General features: G+C 44.6%; 1 protein-coding gene across 14 annotated transcripts in view; it reads right to left on the reverse strand.

Annotated features, from left to right (window-relative positions):
* DOCK7 (dedicator of cytokinesis 7) overlaps window positions 1-19,830 on the reverse strand; it is a 95,790-nt gene that overhangs the window by 21,389 nt on the left and 54,571 nt on the right. For 5 of the 14 annotated variants that reach the window (XM_071436895.1, XM_071436894.1, XM_071436892.1 and 2 more), the window contains exons 18-33: window positions 19,676-19,777; window positions 19,337-19,423; window positions 18,354-18,585; window positions 16,891-17,055; window positions 15,220-15,389; window positions 11,465-11,569; window positions 10,199-10,288; window positions 9,083-9,178; window positions 8,847-8,987; window positions 8,619-8,732; window positions 7,339-7,509; window positions 6,481-6,620; window positions 2,871-3,040; window positions 1,895-2,049; window positions 1,100-1,282; window positions 564-699 (exon numbers count right to left, since the gene is read on the reverse strand). In XM_071436895.1, the coding sequence (XP_071292996.1) occupies window positions 564-699; window positions 1,100-1,282; window positions 1,895-2,049; window positions 2,871-3,040; window positions 6,481-6,620; window positions 7,339-7,509; window positions 8,619-8,732; window positions 8,847-8,987; window positions 9,083-9,178; window positions 10,199-10,288; window positions 11,465-11,569; window positions 15,220-15,389; window positions 16,891-17,055; window positions 18,354-18,585; window positions 19,337-19,423; window positions 19,676-19,777 (2,257 nt within the window). The remainder of the gene's footprint in view (window positions 1-563; window positions 700-1,099; window positions 1,283-1,894; window positions 2,050-2,870; window positions 3,041-6,480; window positions 6,621-7,338; window positions 7,510-8,618; window positions 8,733-8,846; window positions 8,988-9,082; window positions 9,179-10,198; window positions 10,289-11,464; window positions 11,570-15,219; window positions 15,390-16,890; window positions 17,056-18,353; window positions 18,586-19,336; window positions 19,424-19,675; window positions 19,778-19,830) is intronic. The other 9 variants (XM_071436897.1, XM_071436896.1, XM_071436893.1 and 6 more) reach the window with 4 other exon arrangements.

The following is a 19,830-nucleotide window of genomic DNA, read 5'->3' on the forward strand; positions in this document are numbered from 1 at the left end:
TGAAGTGATTCCTTAATTATGGCTCTAAACTACTTTTCCACCTTAGCCCACAAGGACAGGCTCGTGTGGCAGACCAGGAGACAAAACCACAGCTCTGATTCTTGTCCTAACCCTAGGCCACCCTTTGAATTTTGAGTGTTCCTAAAAATTACTGGGTTTTACAAACAGTAGAAATCATCAGAAGGAGCCTGTTAGTCCAACTACAGCTATTTCAAGTCTCCCTAAGTCAGCAGAAATGCCCAGGCATTTTCAGAGCTGTCAGAGCAAAATCAGGCAGTTTGTTTTCCAGGACTCTCCAGAAGATGCTACACTGGAAAAAAATAAAGCAAGAACACCCCATACATGAGATGTGATGTTACTTAAAAAGGCAATCAAGTAGCAAATAAAGTGCCTGCAATTTAGGAAAGGTGTAGAGATTTTGCAGACCCAGGGAAGGATGCTGCAAACAGCTTTCCTAGGGGCCTCTTTGTATCCTACACCACAGATAGGTGCAAATAATTGTTGGGGATGGGAGGAGCAGCTTTTGGAAGAAAAGGGATGGCACAGAGGACTCCTTTACTTACCCAGCTGTCCTCTACTTCTTCGGACCATTTCCTGCCTTGCCCCTATGCTGCCCAAAATTGCTTCTTCAAGTTTGGCTCTCATGTCTTTTGACTTCTTAAACGTCAGACTGTTCATTCTTTCAAACACTTTCTTACCCTGCAAGTTCCAAACAAAACCATGAGGGAAGATTTTTCAAATTGGGATATTTGCTATGAGTTAACAACTCAAAATATCTACAGACATGCAGTAAGAAAGGAATACAGATTAATACACTCAAATTCCAGCATTGCTACAGAAAACTCTCTTTTCAAAGTGGCACTGCAGCAGTTCCCAGATGAGGGACAAGCAGCACAAACTGCTTGAGAAGTGGAGCAAGGCACAGACACTCACATGGCTGGGAAGTAAACATGGGAAAATCCTGGCCTTGGGATTGTGAATACAGGAAATACTTTGGAGAGAGCAGGAAATGCCTTTCTGCAGTCGTGTAAAGGGTGGGAGCGTAAAGGTCCTCGGCAGGGCCCGGGAGGGATTGCAGGGGGTTCCAGCTGGGCAGTACCTTGTACTCAAAGCAGGAGACACAGAGATAGAGCAGGTCCAGCAGGCGGTTGAGCTGCAGCACTGACAGGTCAGTGAACCACTTCTGCAGGACGCTCTCGTCTGCGTTCTTCAGCACCCACAGCAGGCAGATGAGGAGGCTGCGGCTGGACTCTGTTGAGAAGGTGGAGTGCTGCCTGCCACTCTGAAACACAGGTCAGGACAGGGCTTCACATTCCCACCACCACAGAGTGAGGTTCATCCCTTGAGGTAACTGTAATAACCTCAGCAGCTCAGGGGTTAAGCAGAGGGGCTCCATGTTATCTCATGCATCTCTCAGGGTCTCACTGAGAGTGCACCTAAACCCCAGCAAAATGGGGAGGGGCTGTGGTCCTGGAGTAAAGGCAGGAGAAGGCAGAAATGGGAGGGTCTGCCTGCTACCAGAATCAGGATTCCCTCTCTGTGCAGACAACAGGGAACACGGCTCCTCCTTGTCCTCAGCCACGTAGGATTTACCTGGGGTAGAATTTGTTCTTAGGGTTTAAAGCTCAGAGTGACTACTGCACTTCACAGAGCTTTTATAGGATTGCTTCTTTATCAGGAAAGAGAATTCTCCCACTTTCTGAGGTTTGTTGATTCCTATCCCTCCTTGGCATTTTCTTATGCCCCTCTGATACACACACAGCGACATGCAAATGTGCTTTGTCCCCCTTGTTGCCCCTCTGCACACCCAACTACAAACTGATGTGGGTCCCCACAGAGCCTGCTGGGTATTTGCTGGTTGACACAGACTGAGGGTCAGGAAATGGATTTGTACCGAAGAAGGGAGTAGGAAACTGCTGGGCCTGGTGAGCTGGGGGACAGAAGTCCCTGCAATGGCCATGGCCACTGTCTGGCTGATCATGCTGCCACCCTCGCTCTCGTAATCGTCCACGGCAACACAGCTCGGCCTCCCCCGCTGGTTGTGGCTCTCTGCAGAGAAATACAGGATTTTAGTCAAGCCCCAAATCAAGGCTTCACCCCCCAGACTCCATCCACACTGCTGGTCTCACTGAACTGGGAAATCAAACTGAAAATCATCCCACTCGAGAGATCCTGCAAAGAACAGGACAATGATTTGAGGCCATGAAAGCAAAGAAAGCAATTCCCAAATGCAACCTACACAACCTCAGTGCCTAAAACCCTTCTAACAAGGGACAACAGACCTTTTGTCCCTTTGAATACTCTAAATCCCTTCTTGCAGCTTTATTGTGTCATGAAACTCAGAGGATGTAGAGGAGAACTCTAAATTCCAAACTATTCCTGACTGGACTCCCTGCCCTGATTTGAAATAACCTCTGCTGCTCTTTGGGACACTTTGCAAAGCAGCCCTGAAAATGAACTGCTGATGGAGCACATGATAGGAGGAAGAAGAGGAACTCTGCTTATCCTTTGGAATTAGGAACTCTGCTTATCCTTTCGATTTAGGGACTCTGGTACAGTGAGAGGGGAGACTTTTCAAGCAAGTCAGAGATACAGATGGAAGCTGACTTTGCATTTACATCAGCCAGTAGGAGGTCAACTAAAGCACACTGCTTTTTTTAAATTTCATGCTAACAAGTGGGCAAATGCAACTTTTGAGTGTTAACAGGCACTGAAGACACACTTTGCAAGTGAAAAGAAACACAAAAAAAATGTCCAAATCACAATTCAGAAACAACCTCATCCGACAGCAAAGGTGTTCATAATTTAATTTCAGAACCCAAACACCCAAGTCTGGTGAGCAGACAGGCAAGGCAGAGAATATCAAATACCTGTGAAGTCATAGAGCTGAGGCACAGTTTCCATGATCACGCCAATCAGAGGTAGATACAGCATTGCCACCCGGGCCTTTACCTGGGGGTCAGCGTACCGCGGGTCCGAGTCGTGGCTGGACAGCAGGTTGTGTACCATGTTGATGACCTTCTTATGCAATCCAAATAATCTGTTAAAAGACAGTTGGGTCATGCACATTAGTTAATATCTTCAAAGCAAACTCTCTTTTAAAACTAAGGGGCTTCAAAAAGGGAAAAAAAAAAAAAAAATCCCGTTTTTTATTTTTAACTTCAGGCGAACTGCCGCTGCATGGGTTTTTTTGATCTCCCATGGATTTTACAGATGGTTGGCTGGTTTTTCACTGTGCCTTGTAAAATGGGCAAAAATATCTCATGGAAAGCACATCCATATAATGTGAACACTCTCCTATATTCCATTAAAAACCCTCAAAGTCCCAGTTACTGCTATGCCGAAGCACTGAATCTACCAAAATCTCTTAGAAAAACTTAGGGAATATGGAAAACAGGGAGAGAAACTTGAGAGGACAGTGGGTTCAGTAAAACTATTGATTGTATTCTTTTTCTGTTGTTATTTAACACCATTTACAGAGAGACAAACCCTCCTAAACCAGAACATTGCTTTAATCAAATGATCAGGAAGTTTCTGCTTCAGCTCCCCACCCTACCCCATGCAAATATTGAACCAAAACAGGAGACTACAGATCCAAAATTCTGAATAAAAAGTGGCAAAGACATGAAGGGATAGAAGGAAAAATAGCCAAAAGGGCTTCTGTCATTATTCAGATGCAAACACTGGCAGAGCCCTTCTATAGAGCACCACGTGTGATCCTCCTTGAAAACACAAAACCTCCCCTGAATCTCTCAAGGACTCTGCTCCTTTCAATCCCCTCAGCCACCACGCAGAGGCAAAACTCTCCCAGAGCAAATAGCAGGTTCTCTCTGCAGCTATTTGCTTCTGTAGGCAAACCAGCCAAGAAGACACTTTACCCCATGCATGAAGCAGCCAAGGAAGCTCAGACATTAGGCAGTAGCAAAACATAAGCTGCAATGTTCAGACCTGAGGTATTAAAACAAGTGCTGAATTTCAGGCAGTATCCACTTTACCTGAAAAGTAGAGGTGAGTTCTGGTTAAAAAAAGAAGCTTTGACTGGATTTTTGGGGGTTTGAAGTTGACTATAAAGCAGCAGTACAGCTTGGGAGGACATCAGCTACTGGAGCTGCAGGTCCTCCCTGTGGCTTTTAATCAAGCCATAATGAGATCCTGAAATTGCTTGCTTGTGTAATTAGTGAGAGCCTTAACAACTAGGAAGGAAACGCTTATTTAAGTGACTGGTTCCTTTAGATTAAGGATAAAGAAAAGTCTTTGTATCATTTTGAAGGAGTGGCACCTAAATCATGTTTTTAAAATTTCAAGGGAAACTATCCCAGAGGCCATAAAACTGCAGATGGGGAAAACATCCAAGCAAGGCTGTGTAATTCCAACCTAGGGATCCATGGATTTCTTTGTCACTTTCCCAGAGCTGGGTGGGCACTGTGGTGGATCAATCCCTGGTGGAGAGGAGGAAATGCAGCCCCCTGCTCTTCCTGCCTGATAAGGCAGCGAATCGATCTCGCCTCCCTCCCTCCCCTCCCTTATCTCAGCCCTGGCCTGGATTTCTGTCAACACCCACCCACACTTGTGCAAAAGCGACTCTGGCACTGAACTCTGAGGGCTGAATTCTGATTTTCTCACTTCTGGCCTGCACCCTCAGCCAAGATGGGCAGCGTGGGCACTGTGTGTGATGGCCAAAGCACCCCTGCAGTGTTTGCAGAGCCAACTGTGCAGGGCCCAGCTGCTGGGACTGTCACATTCAGCTGGATCCCTTCCCCTGCACGCTTTGTTTGTCCTGTTTTTCAGCTGCAGGTGCTCTGCAGGGCTGCTCTGCACCCTGTCACACTGAGGGATGCATCCAACACACACCTCCAGGCACCAGGGACCCGACTCCTTCTCTGTCCAACTCAGTCCAAAGAGTTCTTATAAAATGAGCTAAAACTAGACATATCCTGATAGTGGAGCAAAAAGAGCAAGGCCAGAACACATTTAAGGCTCTGGATCACCTATCAAGGCCTAAAGCAGGTCTCTAACACAATAAGCAACTAGCTGAACAGCCCTTCCACTGCTGCTGCAGGATAATGAACTGGGAACAATTCTGAGCTTACTCCAGTGGTGGCCACAATATTTTATGGAAGGCAAGTGCCAGCACTCTCTTCTGGTGATCACGCATGACTGTTAAAAGTCTTCACAGCAAGGGAAGAGCAGATCTGAACACACTTGGTTTACTATCTGATAGATCTACCAGGAGAAATGCAGAGGGTTTGGGCTTGAGAAGTCAACAAACCTGAAACTCCAGGTTTTTTCTGGAAAACAGTAAGAAGTAAATGTTTTACAGGTATACATCTGCCCCCAAATTCAGGAGCTTGGATCCAAATGCATCTCCAGAGCTGAACTGGTACCAGGGGCCTTTTTCTGGCTTGATAGAGAGAGGAGTTGTCTCCCCAGGGGATACCAGCAAACTCCCCTGTGCACAGATCACCATCCTGGGCCAGGCTTAAGGGCTTGGTAGGCAGGTAGAGAACAGAAAGTTTGTGAAGAACAAGGGCAAACACACTCAGAGACAGGGCCTGATTTCTAACCAGTGAGCAGGATGCTCCTCTGGCACAAAAAGGATTTCTGCAGACAGCACATATGGGTAAAGATTTGCTGCTTTTTCCATTTCAGGCCAAACAAATGGGACTGCAGCGTGTTATGTATATATACAGGAAAATATTCCAGTTTATGGCATCACTTTCTTCTCCAAGAGGAAACAGAATGAATGTTTAACTCCAGAGACCTCTTGGCAAAGGGGCAGAATTAACCATGAATCATCAGCATTTGTCGACTCGGCTGATATTTCTGAGTCCGCCTTGAGAAAAATGTCTGTGAGGGAACTCAGGACTGTGGAAGCAATCAATAATTTCCATTGCAACCCATTTTAAAGAGGCAAGGCAGAAAACAGCCCTAAATAACATAAGGAACAGGCTGGATGTCAGGACTAGAGCAGAAAATTATTTGCTGCACAAGCCAGGCGAGTCACTGACAAACTCTGCATGCTTGACTCTATTTGTCTATTTGTATAACCCACAGGGGCCTCATCAATGCATAATTTACAGTTAAAAAGAGCTGGGAGAACCACAGGCAAAATATATTGTAACATTTAAAACCACCAGCAAGAGAGGCTTCCTAAATGTTGGAAATTATTTTCCTGTTACATCTGAGAAAAGCTATTTTCCTTTCAGAGCTCCAGCAGTGCCCCTGTGGCATCTGGGGGCTCCAGCAGGAACCTCTTTACCTCTTCTCAGCTGGAAAAATGTGATTGAAATCATGTTTACAGAGTCTGGGATAAGGAAGAAACAGAAGGGGCAAGAAGAAAGAAGATTCTTAAACCACTGTTTTCTTATCATAGCTTACTAATTTGTGTAAATTCTGGCCGTGCCAGGACTTTCTTTGCATCCACCATTTGCTTGGAATTTCAGAAAGCTCTTGGAAAAACAAAACTTTGTGAAGATTTACCCTTCTGCATCAGGATCTAGAATGACAGCCAGTTCTGTGAGCACCAGCCCGGCCAGGTAATGCTGCTGGCGGAAAGGCACAGACAACTCAAACATATTTGCAATCTTCTGGTCTTGGACATTTGTGGAGAACCCAGAACTCTGAAAAAATCAAGTTTCAGAAGCTGCATCATGAACAGAGTCAAAGCTTAGGAAATACACAAGAAGCAGTTTTCAGAATTAAAGACAACCTCATGCCTTTTCCCTTTTCTATTTGGATCAAGGCACATCTACACTTAAATTCCATCCCAGCTCAGTAACTCTTCCATTAATTCTGTTTGTTGTTACTGTCTTCCCCTGTTAGGAAAGTTAAACCAAATAACCTTTAAAAGTGGATTGGTTAAACTTTTAACTCAAAGATGCTCTTATCCAGGCTGAAGAAGGCTTTAATTGATTTAGTTTACGTGATTTTGCAACTAATTAATTTAATCCACTTGAATGACACACTAATTCAAATTACTTTTTCTGAGCAGGCCAGGACTAAGCTGCAGAGAGCTTTGAAGTCCCTTGTGTTGCCAGAAAAGGGTAACACTGGACAAAGTATTTTATTTTATGGCTTATTTGTGTTTGTCCAACACAAGAGAGGACCAGGTTCTCAAGGACAGGGTATGGTCACTACCAGGAGAGGGATACGGGCACTCTTTCCTCAATAATAAAAACTCAAAAGAAATCAGAACCTCTGTGGCAGGAAAAACTGATTTCTAAATAAACACTTCCAAAAATATTAGCCACAGGGACTGAAGGTACAGTGATACAACTGCCTCAGAGGATTTCATTCTCAGCTCTGAGCTCAACTTGTATTTCCCAAATTTCTCAGTACCTGGGAAGTGGCTGAAGACACGGATGGTGATGGAGATGCAGGTGGTGTGAGCAAGCTGCAGGGTAAGTTCAAGGTGACATAGTGCTCGTGGCTGCAAATGATGCGCAGGAAGTCCAGCTTCAGAGATGCCAGGCTGCTTGGATTTGTTAAGGAATACACCTTTGAAGACACCTGGAAAATCCAGCCCACAGCATTGCAGTCAGCACCAAAAGAGAGTGTAACTGCAAGGTGAGCCCCCCTGGCCCACCCCTGCTCCCCAGAATCACTCCCAAAGCAAGAACTGCAGAGCTTGGTGTCATTAAATGGTCACACCCACGTCCACAGCACTTTTTTTGTGTTAGAAATTCAGTTCCTGATTTGCAGGAGCCACACACATCCCAGACATATCTCTCAATCCACGATCTATACAGCAGTAGTATTTAAATAACCAAATGAAGAACTGTGGGCTTCACCTGTTGGGGGGTTGGAACAAGATCATCTTTAAGGTCCTTTCCGACCCAAACCATTCTTTGATTCTGTAATTCCCATATCCTATTGATTTCAGCAGGGAGTTGTGAGAACCAGTGTGATGCACTAATAGCTCCAAGATGCAGGTTGGGTTTTATACATATATTTTTAATATATAAAAATAAAATTAATGACACATAATATATGTAATATACAGCAGGCAGCTTAAAATCTTAAATGCTCTTGCTGTTCTTCTGCCCTTACAGAGAATGTTTTAGACTCTACAGGGAAAATGAGTCTAAGTTTAGCCCACTTCTTACTGATCCCCTGTTATCTCCTCTGTACACAGCATCAGAATGGATGTTTGTAGTCAAACAAAACTTTGTGATGTAGGCTGATTTCCCTGTCACACTGCAAATGTGGGAGGAGCCCTCCTTATGGGGAAGGACACCCTGCATGCCCCAAAGGATGGAAGAGGAGCTCAGTGATCAACATGATCACCCAGGGTCACCGTGTCCTTAAGAGACTACGACAGTCTGAGCTCCCTCACAGAACCTCCCACTAATTTTTGATTCAATTACTCTGAAGGTGGTGAGCAGAGGGAATAATTCTCCCTTCCTGCTGCCTGCCCATTCACTCCAGGGAGTGACTCCTAATTAACAGTTAACAGTGTAATCAGAGAGGCGTAAACCCTAAATCACCTCTGCGAATGCCCTGCTCTAAGACCTGAACAGTGGAATTCTGTGTCCATACTTTACTGTCTGTCCAGAGAAATCTAACACTAACAGGCTCTGCCACGGTTCAGTTAAGCCACAATGTTTATCTGCATTCACCTGTTTGTAGCAGGTCTTAATAAGACCAAAAACAAATCCTCTGTCCATGATGGACAACAAATCATTGAGGAAAAACGCGAGGCTGGTGTTGAGCCGCTCCACCATTTCCGTGTCCTGGAGAGAAGGAAAACCAGAAAGCAGATGAAGAACCTTATGTGTTTTCAAGCAAACAAGAGGCAGGAGGGCTGGGGTGGCTGAGCTGGGCTCAGTGTAATTGTTTGCCATCACCTTCTGGAAGCGGGAGACTATATCACCAGCGATTGTGCTGACCAGTGCAGACACGTCATCCATGAAGCGCTCCGGGAAACGATTCTTCCTCGGCGCTTCCAGTTTGTCAGCAAAATACAGATGATGCACCATGCTCTTCACCTATGGGGATATAAATTACAGCAGAGCCACTTGCAGCTGTGGCTGGCTCTGTTTGAAAGCAGGGGCTGGGAGACATCAGGGAGGTGTTTGCTCACCATCAGCTCGAAGAAGAACCAGGCCTGCTGCAGGGCCGCCTCCCGCACGCTCCCGCTGCACACAACCCACTGCAGGGCCAGCTCCTCGTGGAAAAGCTACAGAGTCAAACCCAGAGTCAGCCCGAGCCTCCAGAGCAGCCCCCAACACAGCCCCCATGAGAAATGTCAGCACGGTCCGTGGCAAGTGTGGCAAACAATGAGTTAAGCAAACTAAATAACTGAGGACATGACAGCAGTGGTGGCATCCCATAAAGAAATCCCCAGCTAACAATGAGGGATGAGGTTATGACATGTGATGTGAGAAACGTTTCACAGCATCTCGCTCCAGGATTGAATCTCAAGTGTCAAAAGAATTTTCCACCCGCCCCCAAGAAATAACAACTTAAAAAAAAGGTTGGTGCTCAAATTAGTTTAGTTTAAAAAGTCTACCTTTCTGCCTGGTCTGATTTTCGCAGGAAAAAGGAGTAAAAAGTGGACATATAACGTGATTTGTACAAAGATGTATATTTACTGTGAGAAAGGACTTAAGACAGTAAAAAAGAAACATGGGGCTCAAACAGCTCTTGGATTTCTTTTCTTGGAAAAGACCAACCCACAGACTGACGGTGGCAGTGGCCACGTTTTCTTTACACAAAAGCTCTGGCATTTTGCCTTTCTGACATTGTTTACGAGGTCCTCATTTCCTGTAAGGGAGTTCACTTTCAAAGTGACTCCCATTCCCTTTCTAGAGTCTCTCTGGATTAACACCTGGATAAGTGAGCTCAGCACACTGAGCCATCCAACACATTTTCATTTTGCACACAAAATGCATCATTTACGTGTCTAGACAGTGCTATTCATATTTTTTGAAAGCCAGTAATAAACTGGCCCCAAACACTATGGCCATTAAATCAGACAAGCAACTCCTGATCATTTAGTTCTTCCCAATTCAATTCCAAATACTTCACATTCCCTACAGCCTGGACATTCAGAGGTGTTAAGCACCAGCAGTTCCTAATGACCTCGGGAGGGAAAAAAAAATAATCAGGCTATAAATAAAAGAATAAATTGCATCACGTTTTCAGAATGACTTGACCTCCCTGCCCCACAATATCAATTGTCTCCACTGAAATCTACCTTTTTGGTTGGTAATCGTCCTGTTAATGTTTGTAAGAAACTTGACGTCTCAGTGTGCGAAGACATACGATTACAACTTCGATCCGTAGCCTACGGAGTGGAGATGAATGAATGATGACAGGACATTAAAGTTTGCCGTGGATGGGTTTTGCAGCTCAAGGACAACGAACGTTTACAAAAATACTCTTCCAACTGTAGGGTTTTTACAGCTTTTTTAAGCATTCTCAAACTCTTAGGCATTTACAGATTGGGTCTAAACAAAACGACAGCAATTCTGATTGGTTTTAAGACATACAGGTTATTTAAAGAACTGCATGTTCTGATGCACAAAGACAATGCTGCAAAGCATGAAACTTTTCCATCGTTGCATTTTATCAACATGCACAGGTAATTCTTGGAATTTCAGCCCATACCTCTCAATCTACCAGAGGCCAAGCGTGGGGGGATGTACCCACAGCCACGCTGCTGCTGCCACGGGCAAGGGGAAAATCACTCAAGTTCTGCTTCTGATGGAAATAATTTGCCACGAGAGCAAGTGAATTGGAACTAAATATTTTGGGAAGGCTGATAAACTGGGAAGGAGGAGCAGTTGAGAGGTACGTTCAAGGCAACCATGCAGTGGAGAGCAGCAGGCAACGGGGGCTAAATAAACTCTTCCTGACTGAAGCTGCTGTAAAGTTTTCATACTTTGCAACACAGAACAATACAATTGGCCCTGGCAAATCACTGCCTCCAGCACTCAAATTGACATGTTTTAAGAGAGAATTTCATATGTGGCAGTCAATTTGGGTTCACAATATTCCACTCAAACAAGTAATGAAGGATTACTGGACGATGAGTACTAAATGCTTGATGAGAATGGCAAAATGGTTCACGACATCGAAAGGAATGGCAAACATGAACAAAACTATGAAGCTGTGATTAATGTTCCCACTTAGAAATGTGCTCCACCTGAAGCTGAAACTAGTGTGAGAGAAAGAGAAAAAAAAGAAAACAAAAGCAGTCACAGCATTTACATTTCACAGACCAGCAACCACTGAAATGAAAGGAGGGGACACGTTCACGCGATCGGAGGTTTTTCATGCAGTGTGGTGGGGCGGTGGGGGAGAAGATGAGAATTTGTAAAATCAAACTGAAAAGTTTTCAAATAAACAATTACAAAAAAAAAAAAAAAAAAAAAAGAAACCACCAAAACTGGAATATGCACTGAAAGGAAGATATTCTACAGGGAAACATCAGGGAAAACAAAGGCAGAAAAACCTCTACCGAAGACACCACCTGTGTTGACTCTGCACTTGGGCTGGGGTTGGATCCCCATGGGGCTGCTTTTGGACCACCAGTGTTTACCCAGGAATTGGAGCGGTCCAAGCCCTGGGCATGTGACAGAAAGCAGTTGGGAAAGGAAAGAAATATTACATGTTGTATGCCATACAGTAGTCAAAGTTCAGTCCTTACAAGCAATCAAAGTGGGTACACTGCAAACACATCAGCACTTAGAACCTGAGTTCTCAGGTGCCTGTTGAGACATCGAGTCCGGAGGGTTATTTTATATCTCACATACATACAGAACATTAATCCTGTCAACAGCTCTGGTCTGGTCTGGCCTGTCCTGTCTGGAATGCTTGACATTCAAAAACTCTCCTCCTCATGAAAAATCCCACTTGTCTTTTGCTCAGTTTAAACCCATTCCCATGGGGCCAGGTGAGATTTACACTGTGACAGAGGAAAACTGGTGCTGCGATGTGAGGAAGCTCTCTGAGGTCTCCAGCACCTTCAGGGTAGCCCAGATTTCATATGCTCTACAATTCTTACAGAAATTCTGAGAAACTGAAGAGACTGACTGTCAATCCTCACAGGGTTCCCTGCCTATGGAATCAAAGTCCAGCACTGCTGGCAGAAGAACCTGTGGACAGGATTTCACAGGGACACTTGGGCATTTCCTCTGGGCACTGTGGCAAAGGGAGGGAAGAGCACATACCTTTTCTGGAACCAACCTATTTTCCAAGCAAAACATTTGAAAAACCATCCTGCTTTTCAAAAGCTCAATCTAGCCTGTACAACAAATTCTACTGCAATGGATCACTTTGGCAAAATCACTGTGGATCCCTCCTTTCTCTGCTCTCTTCTCCTTGAGACACTCAGAAAGAAGGAAAAATTTAAACTTGTGCTGTCACCCAGGCTGCTCCCAAATCAGGAACATTCAAGGGGATGGAGTGGACTTCCCTGGGTCCCAGGAAGCAGCTCTGGCAGACACAGTTCCTTATAAATATCACACTTTGATTTTAACAACCCTCACCTGAGTGACAGCTTCCATCCTCACTTCTGTTCCAACTTAGGGCTTTTTCCCAATATACAAAGCAAAGGTGCAGCCCATTTCATCCCAGTGATCAGCATCAGCTGCAAAGTCCACCAAGCCAAATCATCTATTTCTCTCAGCAAACTAAAATCCACCTCAAGGTTGAACCTGGTGTGAGAGCTGTAACCTGGGATTCAAACCATTAATCCACCGAGCTCCTCGAGGCAGAGCTCAGCAGTGCTGTAATTTTGCTTAAGATGTCCAATAAAAAAAATACTGAACACATAAGGAGAGTGTTTTAATCTCAATTACTTTTTGGCAGGAATAAATCAAAGCCCTGTGCCCTGCTCAGCCCCATAAACATGCTTTATTTTGCTCACAGTGATTTAAAGTCGAAAGGGCTTTGCAGAATGCTGAACTAAGCTCTTGTTTTGTAAAATCAGGACTAATTTTGAAAATGCCTTTATCCCCCTCACATTTCTCTCTCAGGGTTTCCTAATCTTGTCGTTCTGGTTGTGAGGATAACAATTAAACACACTGTGTTTGCAGAAGCAAAAGTCATTTTGCAAAAATCTAAAAAGGGAAGGATTCTTTCCTCTTCAGAAAACAGAAGGAGTACAAGAGCTTCTTATTGCTTGGCAGAGTCACTCCAAAGTTCACAAAGCTGTTGTCAAATTCTGTGCTGCCCCTGGGGCTCAACCTGCAGCTGGGTCTGTGCAGGAACATAACCCACACCTGGGAAAATCACTGGCAGAGCAATGAAACCCCACAAACGCCTTCTGGGTTTTTCCCAGCACATCTCCAGCATTCCAGGATCACTATAAATATGTCTTTTTAGACATTTAATGTATTTTCTTTAGTAGGGAATAAAATTTACATGGTTTCAATTCACAAATGATGGCAAAACAAGTGACAGACCTAAGACCTCCTCTGCTGTGACAACAAACAGAAATCTTCCAAATCCTGTACAGAGTTTTCAAAATTAAGTAAGAGGAGATAAAGGAGACTTACTTATACCACACCTCTAAATACCTTACATTAGAATAAAAAATAACGCTAGACTGGACTTTGAAGACCTCCCTGAAACAACAAAAAACCCCACAATTGGAGTTGTTTTAAAGCAGAAAACTTCCTGTGATAGGAAACCTACACTTCAAATTAGAATCTATCTATTCCTTAAGCCATTACTTGGAGAAACAACAGGGATTTTTGCACCCTTTTACTCATGTCAGCATCTCAAGAAGTGTCTTATTTTTGTCTATTGATATTGATAAACAGAAATAACTGCACTCAACCAAAAGTCTGTATAGCCAGACTGAGGTTAATTCCTGATGCTCAGACTACCCTAAAGGAAACTTTTCCCTCAACAATTATCCACAGAACAGGTTTTCCTTTAAAGCCTGGAGTACACCTCTGGAAGAAAACCTCTCTTCATTTTGTACTGTGACATTATTCACCAAGCCAGCACACGTTAAACTTCTGATAGCCTGGGTAAATTCCATATGCACATCAGTGCCTGTGGCATTTCACAAAAGGTCAGGCTTGTTTAATTAGCAAGATACTGAAGTGGTCTTTAAAATATTTCTTTAAAAGACCTCTAAGTCCAGACTTTGATGTAAGAAATAATCATTTGCCTACCCACAATTCTTCAGCCTCTTATTTGGTCAGCAAATGATGTTATTCATTTAAAATTGGTAACCTCTTCCTCAAACTGTGTTTTTCTTGCTCATAAAAGCCAGCATCAGCCACGTCAAGCCTGTGTGGTCAGGGTGGCGGCTTTGGTAACAACCTTGCTCCCTAAATTTCCAAAGGAATTGAACAGGTCCCTGAAAGGGCTCAGGAATTCACCTATGTTGGAAGAGTGAAAGGCCATGGTGGGAAAAAGACTCACCCTGGTGAAGTTATCACAGTTTGAAGAATAAAAAAAAAAGAAACGAGAAAACCCCAAAGCAGCTCGGGCACCCCTCTCAAGGGAGGGAATTACCAACACTGCTTTGTCCTGGCTCATCCCACCTATTTTAGGCACAAAACGAAGGGCTCAGATTGGGACTGTGGTGGTTCTGTGTAGTTAGAAGTCAGCAGGAGGAGATGGATTTACTGAAATTTACTGAATTTACTCTTTACTCAAGAGCCAGAGTACAACCATGCTGGATGCTCTGCACCCACACTGGAATGTCACTTTCTGGGGTGGGCAGCCAGTGTGGGAGTCAGTGCCCCTGTGCTCAGCTGGCCAGACTGTGCCTCTCACCAGCATCCCAAATTCTCTCTGGGCCACACAGGGAGCAGGAATATTCCTGCTGTGTGCAGGAATACAGCCGCTATGGACATGAGGAGTAGAGAAACCTGAGCAGCTGAATGCAGAGGAGAGGAGGGGGTTTGGGGTTGGGAGGAAGAGTGGGGTAAGAGGATGCAAGGTCTGGGGAGACACAACAGAGCTGGGCTCAGGACTTGGCTGCTGGCCATGCAAAAAGTGAGGGGGAGACAAATCCAGAAGGACTCCTGCCCTCAGCCCCCACACCTGTGGAAGCAGCACTCCAGGATGGCTCCAAAAGTCAAGAGACATTTCCAAGGAGCGGCGTTCCTGTGTGCCAACAGCAACAGCTGGGAGAGGGCTGAGGAGGGGCTGGGACACCCCCAAGCGCCTCCCTGGTACTCAGGAAGGACTGGGAGGTGCTGGGGCTCTGGGGGGCCCCTGGCAGGAGAGGATAGGACAGGACAGCCGTACCTTGGTGCCGATGATGGAGCGCACCTCGTCGTCGGGCGAGGTGGGGGTGCCGGAGATGTCGGGGTTGCTGTTGCTGAGGCTGCGCGAGCGGTTCAGGTTGAGGCTGGCGGGGCGCACGGCCGACCTGGCCATGGTGGCGTAGTGCACCGACCCGCCCAGGCCGCCGGGACCTGTGGGGACACCCGGTCAGTGCGGCCACCCCTCACACAGAGCCTCAGGACACCCAGCCCTGCCTGGTCAGCCCTCACCCAGAGCCCTCAGGACAGCCCTGCCTGGTCAGTGCGGCAATCCCTCACACAGAGCCCCTCAGGGCAGCAAGGCCTCTCCTGCCTGGTCAATGTGGCCACCCCTCACCCAGAGCCCCTCAGAACACCCAGCCCTGTCTGGTCAGCCCTCACCCAGAGCCCTCAGGACAGCCCTGCCTGGTCAGTGTGGCGATCCCTCACGCAGAGCCCCTCAGGACAGCAAGGCCTCTCCTGCCTGGTCAATGTGGCCATCCCTCACCCAGAGCCCCATAGAACACCCAGCCCTGTCTGGTCAGCCTGGCCACCCCTCACCCTCAGGACACCCAGCCCTGCCCGCTCAGTGTGGCCACCCCTCACCCAGACCCCCTCAGGACACCCAGGCCCTCTCCTGCCTGGTCACTCTGGCCACCCTCCATCACCCAGACCCCTTCAGGACACCCAGGCCTCCCCAGCCTGGTCACTCTGGCCATCCTCCATCACCCAGACCCCCTCAGGACACCCAGCCCTGCCCGGTCACTCCAACATGGGAATTAAAAGCTGTTTTATCCACAGGGAAGCACAAGGCTCCCTGTGGGATTGTCTTTAGCTAACGGGATGTTTTCCAAACCTCACACTCAAAACCTACCCAAGGTGGGAACAGTTTTATGTACAAAACCTTCCCAACACCTCTCAGAGCTTCCCCACTCTGTGCATGAACATCCTTTCCAAAACCTGGTTTTCTATGGCTGTCACTCACACCACCTCTTTCCCATCCCTCGCTCTCAGCTAGGATTAATTTATTTCCCTCCTGCACCCGGACACGTGTTTTATAGTATTTTGCACTCCTGCCTTAAATATATAATGTCTATATTTTATAGGTATACATAGAAATAAAACCATGTAATATATATATATATATATGTATGTATGTGTGTATATATATACACATACATTAAAATATGTAAAATATTATATAAATAATAAATTCAACGACTTTAGGCTCTATTTCTGGAATCAACCCAACTTTGGTCATCAATTGCAAGTCTTTCTTTAACTGATGGATAATACCCTTTGGATACCTATTCCCTCCAGCCAGTGTTTAAACTTTTGCTGGAACTGGACTAAAGTATAAAAGTTCTTGTGAAGGAGATTGGGAAACATGACAGGCCAGGAGTGCATCACCCCTGTCTCATAGAAAAAACCCTAAAACCCAGTTTTTTGCCATAATTCACGATCCTTCAACAGTGACACTTATTAATAATCATCAAATGATTAAATCTCTGAATAACAGCAATTAAACTCATCTTAAAGTGGCTACACTGGCAAATTAATAACAGAGCCCTGTAGGGAAGCAGCCACACAGCTGGAGCTCAGGAGCACCTGCCAGCAAGTGGCTTCTGCCATCTTTTACCAAACTTGAAATAAAATGAAAAAGCAAAAGAGCTACCTGGTGATGGTGAGTTGGGGTAGGTGTTGGGCAGACGAAAAACATAATAAATATAGGAAGCAAGCAGGCTGTTCCTGCCATGCTGGTCCTGGTTGCCATCCAGGTTCTTGTGAAGTCTGTTTATGATCGATGCCATCGCCTCAAAAGATGCTTGGCCCAGGTTGACTGAAAGCAAAAAGGGAGGAGTTTGGTTTAGACTGCAGCAGGACCCAGGGGAAATCCTAAATGTGCTGTTCATCCACCTCCTGCAGGGTAAATGGTGGAGCTTCTCAGAGCCCAGCAAGCTTTCCTCATCCCAAACTGAGCCTGGAGTTTGAACCAGGTCTGACCAGCCTGAGAGCAGGACAGCCGCTCCAGTGATCAGCTGCCACTTTTATTAATAATAAACTTAATGAGCTTAGGCTCCATTTCTGGAACCAGCCCAGCTTTGGTCATCAACTGCAATGGTAACAAAAGTAAGTCTTTGTTAAATTGATGGATAATACCCTTTGGATATTTATCATGCTTTTCTCAGTTAATTATTTCCTCTATTTAAGCCTTAGACAAAATACAAACTGTATCAAATGAACAATTTCATTTTGTTGAGAGAAAAAAGCTGCTCAGAAAATGAGCACAAAAAACTACACACTTGAAAAATTAAGGATGAAGAAGACAGTAGCTAGAGAATGAAAACCTTATTTTAAATAAATCCAGTCACTAATGTCCATAATATTCCATACAAACCAACTAAACCAATTCAGAACACTGAAAGAGTGAAAGAACATTAAAATATAAAATAAAAATGCAGGTAAATTCTTTTCCAGATAGATTAAATAAATAAATGATACAGCGAAGAAAATTATTTTGAAAGTATTTTTAAAGCAGTCTTAGATCCTTATGTTCCACCATGTCCAAACTCAGGTTTCCTACAAAAGAAAATCAGCAAAAACTGCTACTTTAAACAGTAAGGATCTAATCCTGACTTAAACTTGAAATTTTTTTGTACTGCCAGAGCTTAACCCTTCACAAGAGCAAAAGAAGGGATTATTCACTCTGGCAGTATCAGATCCACAACAGAAACATGCAGCATCTCTAATTTCCTACTTCACCTGCTTCCAGATTTTCCAAGGTGACCAATAAGGCTGAAATCCCTATTTTCTGTCAGGATGGAGACAGCTTAACAAGCTCCAGTGCTAAAAACATGCTGAGCATCCAGGAAAATCAGGCTCTTTTTTCTGGTGGCTCAATTTGGACACCAAATTCCCAGTTCTTCTTAGAGGCATTCTATTAAATATTAAATATTGCTCCTGTGTATATCACCCCAGATCTGGATGCCAGCATGTTTTATTTGGGAGACACTTGGTATATTAGTGGCACTAAAATAAAGCATAAAAATGGACTTTTTTACTTCTACATAAATATGATAAAATTGGAAGTGTCAAACTTTCAGCTATGTAATTCTCTATAAAACTTAAATAAAATACCTATTTGGCCTGCAATGACAGGAGGTCTTACTACCAGAAGGATCAGTTTGTCAAGCAGGAGATGAAGAAATCGCACTACCGGCTCCAGTTGAGAGGAATTTAAAGCTGAAATGCTGCTCTTCAGTTCATTTTCCAAGTTGTTCTCCATAATTCTCATGTCTCCTATTCTCACAGGGAACATGTGCTCATCCAGAGCATGGACAAGTGCAAAGAACTTGTCCAGGTAAGGGTCCTACAACAAGCAAAAAGCCAATAATCAGCAAGAATCCCCCAAATATCTTCATTTTCTATGGATTTGTGTCTCATGGACGGGCTCTCACCCTCATTTTTCTAACTGGCCATTTAAAATTAGCAGAAACTGAACATCTTTGAGAGATATGTCCATATTTAATTCTAATTCTAGTTTCAAAGTTATCAAGGCAAAACTAGAGGACCCACAGATTGTGTATTCTTAGACAAACCAGACAAAAATGCACTAAAATCGCATTACTACTTACAGCACAAATAAAATACACACACCCCATCCAAATGACACAGTGGGAATTAATAAAACAAAAGCTCAAATGATTAAACAAAGTGATTGTCATCCTTATATTCAGATCAAAGGCAGACAGAGGGAAAATACAGGGAGGAAACAAAAGAGGAGGAGGGGAAAGAGAAGAACAAGAAAACAAGAACAAGAAAACAAGAACAAGAAAACATAATTTGCCTGGGCTGTGTTTGAGCTGTTGTATCAAGCACAACAGGCTGAAAACACTGTTGGCCATTCACCCCCCTGTGAATTAAGGCCAAACCACTCATCTTTTTAAGCAGAACTTCTCAAATATACTCACAGCAGAATGTGGAAAAACAGGTGTGCTGGCTCAGAACTGAAAACGAGATTGTAATTTCACTACAAGGGATTGCCATACACAGCATCAACTCTGACAGTGTTTCAACTGTCAGAAGATTATTTTATTCCAGTGACTGCTCTCAACACCCACCTGAGTGTGGAGGGATGACACCGCAACAACTTCCACATTGAAAACCCCTTTGTGGTTGTCCACCCACTTCATCCCAGGGAGAGGAACCTGCACGTTGAGGAAGAATCAGAGAGGATGTGACAGAGAGCAGAGTTTAGGCTCTGCTAATTACAATTCGATTTATTTTCATTTCTTTTGGCCAGATCACACGCACATAGCCACACACAAACACTAAAATTCTGTCTAAATTTAACACTATTTAAGAAATTAATAAACGCACACACACAGATATGTGTGCACATCCTCTCATTTTCTTTCACATGTCTTCTGCTGGTTTCCAGCAGGCAGAACTCAGCTCACCTCTGGAGAAAGCACTGAGTAAGCCTGTGGTGGCTTTTCCAATGACACAGGAAGGCAGAACTGACCCGTCTTTAACCGGCCGTTCTGCAGCATCGGGATCCACTGCAAAGAGAAGAAAACAACAAAAACACTCATTTCTTAAGGCTTTCTTTGAC

The sequence above is a fragment of the Agelaius tricolor genome, unplaced genomic scaffold (genome assembly GCF_023055355.1).
Source record: "Agelaius tricolor isolate 1412-34295 unplaced genomic scaffold, bAgeTri1.0.p SCAF_11, whole genome shotgun sequence".
Taxonomy (NCBI): Eukaryota; Metazoa; Chordata; class Aves; order Passeriformes; family Icteridae; genus Agelaius; species Agelaius tricolor.